Raw genomic sequence first — 10,044 nt, forward strand, 5'->3', positions numbered from 1 at the left:
TAAGTACATGACAAAGTCCGCCTGGTGTGCATTTCCGCAACAGTCATTTTTTTTCTCACTGCAAGATCTTCCATTAGAAAGGAATATACCTTTTCCCGGTGAAATCCCAACTGTACTAGCTAGATATCCTTCTGAAACTCGACTTCAGATCCCGCCACCTACCTTTTCACTGTAGCATATAAAGGGGCATCATTAGCTTGTGTTACTACCATATCAGTATGGATAGGTGCTAGATCTGCCATATGCAATTATTGAATCACTGCTCTTTCGGCGATTTTGTCCATTTTGTATAAGACACTTGCCTTGTTTACTTTAAACTGACCAAATGACACCAGTCTTCGGGTGCAAAAGTAAGTGAATAGTAGAGCTGAAAAAGAATACCCTTTCTTTACTTCCTCCATACAAGTCTGAAAACTTATCCATCAACCCTCGTATCATCAATATACAATGTTCAGACATTTTTACAAACTGGCTGATGCAGTCATTTGATAATTCCAATTTCCCTATTGTGGATTTTCCATTTCTGGATAGCAATTACTCTGCATCTCCAACGGACAAACTCGTACCACGGGGTTCAATAGATGCAGGTTAATTAAAAATATGGGGAAGTTTATGGTTGCTACAATGATATTCTCTTTCTTTGTGTGACATGAAGCTGGACATGCTTGATGCTCGTTAACTTATCTACTGGTTCCGTTGTTTTTTTTTCTAATTGAGAACATTGCCTTACTTACTTGGAATAATCAAAGTCTACATGAAGAGTGTCCTCGATGAAAGAGAGAAGACGCTTATTCCGGAACATCTGGTTTTATTCTCCTTGTACTTTTTCAGGAGTCTCCGTTTAAATCTTTCTTTGGTTCATATTTTGCCTAGTTCTATAGAAGTTGAGTTTGGATTATGATTTCTTTGATATACAAGTGGTTTTTTTAAAATGATAATAATTTTGATGGCTGTTCAATGTCACTTGATATAGATTTGTTTAAATATCCAAACACCTTTTAAGGCTTTAAATAATACTTGATCTTACTGGTATTAAATCAACAAAATTTGCCTAAAGAAATGACACTGGTCATTGTTGAAGACCATATATGTCAAACATTTTGTAACTACTCAAATGACTTCTCCTGCTTGAGAAAATGAAAATTAAAGAAGTTTGTAGGAAAGTTTAAAAATTAGAATTCTTATCAACCGAAGCCTCTCAAAAAGTGTTAGACATTTGTAGTTGAACAATTAAAGGTGGATTTGAGGATTTTGGAACTAAGATGCGATCAACTTTGAATGTTAGCAATATAAGATGTAAACACATTTATGAAAAATCTTTGAAGACAAGGTGAGCAATACCAGCGCATTAGGCCTCGAGTTTTATTCGTGGTTCCTCCCTCGGTTACCCGATTTCATTTGACCTTGGTATTGCAAGGACGTTTATCCCAATAAACAAGGTATCCATAGAATCACGATGAGGACCACCGAATTGTTATATTTTTATTGTGTATAATCGAAATGAAGAGAAAAAATAAAACCCGTACATACGCTTTATCATATTTAGATTAAACATAATGTTGTATTTTGTTAGAAATGACTCGATGAATTCGTTCCGAAAATATAAAATAGGGACACCGGTATACACTTCACAAATCTGATTATCAAATTAAGGCTCTTCTTTATGGAATTGATTCAGTGACGATGGCAACATTAAAAAGACAAAATTGAAAACATATAAAAAGATCGCTATCATAGCCATTTTAAAATCTTTAATTCTCCATGTTAACCTATTTGGCGATCCGTCTTTTAGTTGGTAGATATTTATTTGACATCTGACTTCCTAACACTCTTGAACAAATTTAAAGAAATGAACCATCACTTCACAGAAACATTTGTTGGTTAATTATAATAAATACTTATGAATTAAATGGTCTCCATTCTCCGGGTTAAAAATAGGATCAACATACAAGCCAGTTGTTTTTTTATTTTGCGAAAAGCACTAGCCTACTTTATCTGTTTTGGACAATAGTTTTTATAATGTTTGTAAGAACTATAAAGCAGAGAAAAATACCACTTTCATTCAAACAGAATTTGCTTAGCCAGTAAAACTTGACCCCACGAGAAACCTGGCTTTTTGAATTTTGATAACATACTGATCTAAAGATAACTTAAAAAAGTGGCCGATTTCTGAATTGCTCAAAATGTCATCCGCCTTAACCGATATAGTTTGTAACATTATGAAATAAATGCATCTAATGGCTGTCCTTGCATTTTTGTATTCGGCTGCCATGTCATACAGAGGACATCAAAATGGTATTTGATATTGTCAGCATGACTCTTTGTAAAGCATGGCATGGTAAAGGAAAGAAGTGATCCAATCAAGTGTCAATGTGATCAAACAGGGGAAGGGACTCCTTGTAAACGTCTCTGCGACATTCATTGCAGAGCGACAACACTGTAAAAGTTTCGCAAAATTGACCCCATCGACATCTGCGGTATTTAATTGCTTAACTTCGTTAGAGGAGGCTGTTAACAATTAAAACCGACAAATAGTACAAAATTACCATATAATGATATTTTGTCTTAAATGACTGTAATATCAGATGAGCTGTATGAAACAATACATGACCAGTCCTAAGGGTCACTAGTCATCAAGTACAGTTTTGTAATTGCTCTGGTAGTGATGAGTGGTGTGTATTATTAACAATACAATAAAAAGCGCGATAACATCAATACCAATTCCATTGTCGTTATACATAACATAAAATATCAAAGGAAACCCCAATTTCCACATTAGGAAAGTCCTGACATATACTAAGGAATAATTAAATTTCAAAGTCAGGATGGAAATTATACATATGCCTCGAGTGAAAACATTGTTCGCCACTCACTTTGCAGTAGAAGTAAAAATTAATCAAGAAATTATGAGATGCTATTGAAGCTAGATATTTATATATATATATATCGAGAAAGACAATGAAACACACTCCCTAAAGCTATCCCAAAGGATCCATTGGAAAATTACAATATCGCGGTCACTTTTGTGTTAATACCACTATGCACGAGAAGGCAAACCGAAGGTTATAGAATGCATCCGCGTTCCGTTTAGTAACAAAACAATTAGCACGGATTGATAAAAACCGGTAGTGTTATGGTGTATAAAATGAAATAAGGAAAATGACTCAACTTTCAGGAAAATATTAGAATGCTGTTTTACGTCGAAACACTTACAATATAATTGAAACGATTTGCATACTCATAGTACCGAAATGTCTGATAAAAATCGAATCTTAAATACTAGTTTACGACCAAACATGAAACTGCCATTTCAAAATAAGATAACTATGACAGCTTGTCGATAATCTCCGAAACACGCATGGAAACAAGACACTGAGATTCAGGCACACCCATAAAGTTACCGGAAGGTGTGTTGTGCTAGGAGTAAGTGATGCCTAAGTATCGAGTTGTTTCTTTCGAAGTAGTTTATCAACAACAGCTTAGACGAAACCTGGCCTAAACAAGGCCATCTGAAGTAAATTCAGTTTATGAATCACCGAAAACACATCCATTAAATATGCACTACCGTTTTATCGTTACGTTGAATGGACATTCCAATTCCTTTGAGTATGATAAAGACTTTGTTGAATTAGGGTTTGCCCTCCTGAAAGCAGCCCAGGTCGAACGTGGGCAGTGTCAATGATAGACAGAAATCACCATCAGTAATTACAAGTTATAGCCAGCTGATACTTTGTTACGCATTTCAACGTTTCTACATTAATTCTAAGTTATTTACCACATAACATAAAGCACTGTAATGACAATTCCAGCCATCTTACGACTTAGTTTATTTGGTAAAAGTACAAAATATGACTCGTTTCCTCCATCACGAAGGAAAAAGTTAAAATTTGATACGTTCATTGTGATATTGGAAAAAAAATAAATAAAAGCTGGTCGATCGCCAGTGCTAGTACGCTTCACACTGGCCATTTGTCTGATGAAGGCGACCGTGTAGTCATCGAAAGGTCACATTCTAGTCGTCTACTGGTTGTTTTATAAGAACTGCTTTTGTATTGACTTTAACAGTCTAAAGAAAATGTTCCAATATATTGGTTTATGTAATAAGCAATGGGTCAGTTAAACGTTTATATACTTACCAGCTTTACTGCCATTACAAGCAAAATGATATGGATGGTATTCACTGTTCCAATGATACTAGATGAGAATAACAAAGTACAAATATAAATTTATTCGTAAGAAATAATGAATCCATAACAAGCCACGTAATTTAATTATACGTTAGTGTACAAACGTGAGGATATTTAGGAATGTATTCTGTGTCTTGAAAGTGTAACTCTGAAATGCTGACAATTAGCTTGACGTTATTTTATTTATTCAGTGTATATGTAGCTTCGCATCTAGTATCGACTCAGGTCTATTGTACCTATGACGAGTTTTAGCCTTATTGAAATCCAACAGGAGCCACCCAAATTCTGCTAATTGACCATAACTCCACCCAAACTACAGAGCAGAATCTGGTTGTAACTTATAGCAACGAAAATATTCCGACACATGGCTATTTCGTCGTAAAACACCGGTTATTTAATTTTTTGTATATTGTTTTTCTTTGTCATACTTCTATCTCTGTGTTGCTGGCCTGCAAGGCCTGTTGTCAGCAACTTGACAACCGAAGGCGAGTTCCATGCTAACATCAAGAACTGCTCAGAAGTTGAGCCACGTTCAATTGCTAGCAATGACTAGAAACGAAAGTGCTTGAACATTTTCTGCGATCTGTGATAACAACAATGTGTTGTACACATTGAGACGTGCTTGAATGTGGGAGTTCAACTTGCCGCTGTCCGTTCATGATCATAATAATTCGACGACAATGTTTGGAATATTTCGCTTTGTTTTCTAAGGCATTTTTGTAAACGGCCCTACAGTCTTTCGCGCTTGATATATCACCTATTACGCTATAATCACCCCATGTTTCTTGGCTTTTTTAAAAAAAACTCAAAATCAATCATTTTTTTCAATCATTTACATGATATGCATAAGTCGTACGTACAATGTACATAGTGCATAAATTGCATATAGTGTAACATTGTAAAATCCCATTAACGAAGGTTTTAATGTCCTAGCAACAGCATAATTCACATAAAGAGGATGTTAACGGATAATTGGGTCACTGATGGACACTTCCATAGCATACATGGTCATTATTTGGCTGAAGTCGACCAACATCCCAATAGACGCTTGCACAAGAATATACGTAAGTAATTTATCAATGATTTCAACCATTTCAGGGGAAGAATGTGAAGTAATGTATATCAAAGTGGCTTCTGACAGATACATTTTTTTTTCTAAATTTTTCACATTCTAACAAATCCTTTACTTGTTTGGTTAGAATCAGAATTCGTAGAGACTTAAATATTAGATACTGATTCGCCTCAGTAGGATACATTAATTGACTGTCGAGTCTCGGCAATGTATTGAATTAAACTGATGGATATATGCAACTATTTCTAAATGGTTATAGAAAAAAACATTCAATGCATATTTTCGAGGAAGGATTTGGCCTATGCCACATCTGACAAGATGGTCTGTGAGTGGAAGATACAAAATATGACAATTTACCAACAGAGTATGGCGCCATTATCAAAAAGGTATTGATAGATGATAAATCGATAACAAAATTTGTAATCATCGGTGTAACATACCACACACCTGTCGGTGAGTTCTTGATCCTTTGTTGAATCATAATAATAATAGTTTGATATCACAAACAATTGTTGTATTCGGGATGGATTATTCTCGATCAAACAACGGCTATAAGATAATACTGTCCACGGAGAAGAAGGATACTCAAGGGATATTTTAAAGTGTTATCATACTGGAACGGTGACCAAGGACTAAACATTGATTCACCTTTTTTCTATCAGTGATACATATCAGAGTACATCCTTAATATGAGATTGAAACTGCTTTACCCTGCTCGATTCATCTTAATATGAATAACCATACAGTGTGACCGGTAAAACATCATGCAACTTGTTATGACAAGTTTGTATTTCATTAGAAAGGCGCTGTACTATTCGAACAATCCCTATATATAACATTCCTTGCAATGAGAAGGAAAACAAACGGAAGAAAATCAATGTGATTACAATACAATCCTTATGTAAAATATTAAAAGTCAAAGACAATCTGGACAAATGATATATTACAATTGTAACATACAATATTGTATAAGGTTTCATTTTCTCTGAAGTAAAGCATATTCTCAGCCTTTCTTTTTTTAAAACTGATTTAGACTGCAGTTTCCTTTTAACTGCGGTAACGAATGTTCTTTTTACTTTTTTTTTCAAATCTGAAATTTCAAACTATATATATCTTAAATTTATCTTTTTGATATCTACCTTTAGTTACTTATAATTGCTTCAAAATTGATCTTTACTGTAGAATTCGTCCTGCTTTTCACTTTTTGTATTGTCGCTGCATTTGAAATATGCCAAAGCGTCAGTTTGATTCCTAGGACACCCATTACACGGTATATACATATATATATATAAAATGGAGTGACATTTCTTATCCTATTACGGTACATCTAGGAGTTATTTATTAAAGCTGATTCCATACATCCTTTGTGTAACATTCATGATGCGCAGTACATAAAGCAGGCAGTTTACACTGCAAACTCGAGCTAATAACACAATATGGAGAAAAATCTATAACAATTACAGGACGTGCGAAAATATCAATTAAGTCTGACCTACAAACTGAGAAAGAAATTACATATTTTGTGTCGATATGAAATCAGTCATTTAGTGTATACTTTTCTCTCAGATGTACTCTCTAATGATTTGTCATAAACCTCATCAAATGATTCCTGACCCATTGGTAATATTTGTTTTATTCAGTGTTTATCTATCCCAACAGATATGATGATAAAAGACATAGTGATAGAAGACGAGTATCCTGGGATTAATCGCAGACAGTATTGGGTACATTCAACAGAAAGGGCACCGACTCTAGCGTTGTTGATGGGTTAGATTAATTCAGTGTTTTCCTGAATAATACTGATATTTACCGGTTTGTCGCTCAGCATCGGAAAGGATGCAAAATCCCGACTAGCCCGTTGTTAGTATAATGCATGCAGTTTTGATTGTATATTTTCGTGTCCATGTAATGGTATTTCACAGCGAGAAAGCTGACAATTTAAAAGCATATGTCAGTGACCCCATCGTCTGCTGCCCACTTAAGTCACCAATTTTATTCCCGACCGACATTACCACTGATTTAGCAAATATACGTAAAATGTATTTGTTTTAAAAGCCTTTTGTTCATATGGAAGATACATGTAAACAGAACTGTGCTGGAATTATGTCACTGGTCATTGCATAAGAGATGAGAGATAACAAAAAAAAAAAAACAAAAAAACAAACAAACAAACAAACAAAAACAACCCTCTAAAACGAAAAGCAAAGAAACGAAACAAATATTGGAAATTTATCACAATAAAATGCAAAATGTATTTGCTTTGAAGGCGTTGTTTGGGTAGCGGTGTTGCACTGGCTGTTGCGAAGACGTGAAAAAGAAAAAAATCCACATAGTCATAAATACATTACCAAATACGTGTAAAATGTATGTGTTTTAAATGCATTGTGTGTTCGTATGGGAGATGAATAGCTATCTGCTGGATTCTTAGAGACATATTAGTTATCTATCGATATATTTCATCAAACTACCACATGGAAATTGTGCCGTCACTTGTCACTATATTCTGATCAATGGATAAATAACACAGACTGATCAGACGTTATGTCTCTGCACTCCATTCACACATCGCCACAGATAATTTACAAGCAGGCACAATCGACTCGACTGTATACCTGTGCGACAGTCTCTGCTGACTCTATATCAGTTAATTAGCAATCGAAATGGAAATGTTTGACCTGATTCGGATCCCTTTGATGACACAAAATGACGTGTAATCTTACATGCATGCAACATTGCATATTTAATTAGGTATAAGGACAAAAGGACATATATATTTCTTTTAAAATGTAATGTTAAAGTACAGAACACCTAGATAGTGCTATTCGTGATAGTAGACACTCTTGTTAAATTATTTTTTCCCGGTTTTTTTCTTAATTACTCAAAACCTGTGTCATATGACTAAAAAATGGAACTAGCAGCAAACATAGAGAAAATACAGACATGTCAAGATAAGCATCATGAATTGCAAATTAAACAAGGGGAAAATATGATCAAAAGAAAGATTTACACAGAGTTTCCAGAAAAAAAGTACAAGAAGAATAATACTATGCACTCCGGAAGCGTCAAAAATAATATGTTATGAAGTCCCAAAATCTACATTGCTATCCCTTGATACGAGAGGATCTTCGTAACAATTTTTTTTGACAGCAGAACATGGTCATTTGATCTATAAAGGCATGTGATTGCTTGTTAAATTCGTGCAAAAATGTTGCAACCAAAAGTAATGAAATTAGCCGTCAATAAGTCTGATTAATCTTTTGGTTGAAAAAAAAAATGTTTAAAGTTATGTCATTTAGTGTCTGTGACCTTTCCTTAATGTTATTGCCTTGTATGTGTGAAGTTATCTGGCGAATCTTCTCCCCGAGACATTTGTATTTTTTCCAGAATTCCCTATTCTTAAAATATAGTTGTTGAAAATATCATAAGCAATTGATCACAGGCGGACGGACAAAAATTTGAACTTCAATATTGACAAAAAATGAGCAACTATTAAGATTTTATTTGGATTAATATTAGGTAACTGTTCTAAAGACTAATGACGCCATGCTCGAAGAGAAAAGTTAACATTCTATTTTCATTATTCGTGAATAAATACTGGTGTTGATAAATTAGGAATGAAACAGTACTTGGAAAGGTAAAAACAGCTAAATCAGAATGGAAAACTTACCGAGTACGAGAGTAAGAGTATCGGAAACAGCCAAACTGAAGAGGTAATAGTTGGTGACAGTGTGCATGTACGTGTTTCTCGCTATCACGAGGCACGTGCTCACGTTACCGATGACGCCCGTGATGAAGATGATACTGTAAACGACAGTTAGTGTGATCACAGATGGTAAGCCTTTTCTTTTATCGCCCAAAAGCTGTAATAACAGGTCAGTTTCCTCCAGCGTGCTCAGGGTAGTACCGTTAACCTCCATTGTCGCCGGAAATAATCTCTACGAGTAGTATCCGGTCAACACGGATCACAATAAATAGTAATGAGTATTAACTATGTGTCTTAAGGTGTAACAATCATGTATATCACTCTGTTGCTTCAGTTATAATGATAAGTCGGCATTCTAAGTCAAATTTGTTACATAATTATAATTTCGTCGAAAGAAGGAAACAACATATCAATAAATGATAAATGAAGTGTCCATTGCTTGTCCATGATGTATAGAATCGGAAGTGAAATTTAAAACTTTTAAGATTCTATGGTATATAGTCAACTTTCAATTTATCATAAAGACATTGCAACCGATACTCATTTTCTTGAAAACGTTTCTTCTAGAAAGAGTGGTTGCATGCGGAGCGAAAATTACACCCAGCTATTTTTTTTTTCGCTGAAACTTTTGAAATACTTTTCCAATTCTTTCATTTGTGAATAATCCAATTTCTTGGCACAACATTTGCAGGCGTAATCACTCCAATGCACGACATTTTACAGCTTTCAATTTTTTTTTCTGTATAGTAAGGACACTTTAGGATGACATCATGTTTTTCAACAATTCCTTCCAGTCGTTACACGTTTCGGAGAACAATTATACCAATCGCTGTCGTAATCTATTCGCTGACTGACATTGTATATATTTATATCCAAAGAATGTCAAATAACATCGATACGACCATGATGTTTGCCCTACCACATAGAAACGCATACATTGGTAATTAGTAATATAATTTTAAGCTTCAATAGACATCGGTTTCCTAATAGCATTTTCAAAAGTATATATCCGTATCAAATCCTCCTCTTCATACGATGGAGATGACCGTTGGTCAGCGTGTGTCTTGCTTATCACCCATTAG

The 10,044-nt window shown here is 34.7% G+C and overlaps 1 protein-coding gene across 1 annotated transcript in view; it reads right to left on the reverse strand.

The window, feature by feature from the left end:
* The window catches only part of LOC132550454 (pyrokinin-1 receptor-like), a 33,367-nt gene extending 24,191 nt beyond the window's left edge, over positions 1-9,176 (reverse strand). The window contains exon 1 of the mRNA XM_060214522.1: positions 8,927-9,176. Coding sequence (XP_060070505.1) covers positions 8,927-9,176 — 250 coding nt within the window. The remainder of the gene's footprint in view (positions 1-8,926) is intronic.
* Positions 9,177-10,044: the final 868 nt, after the last annotated feature.

Source organism: Ylistrum balloti, unplaced genomic scaffold (assembly GCF_031769215.1).
Source record: "Ylistrum balloti isolate Yb309-2 unplaced genomic scaffold, AGI_CSIRO_Ybal_v1 Utg370124, whole genome shotgun sequence".
Taxonomy (NCBI): domain Eukaryota; kingdom Metazoa; phylum Mollusca; class Bivalvia; order Pectinida; family Pectinidae; genus Ylistrum; species Ylistrum balloti.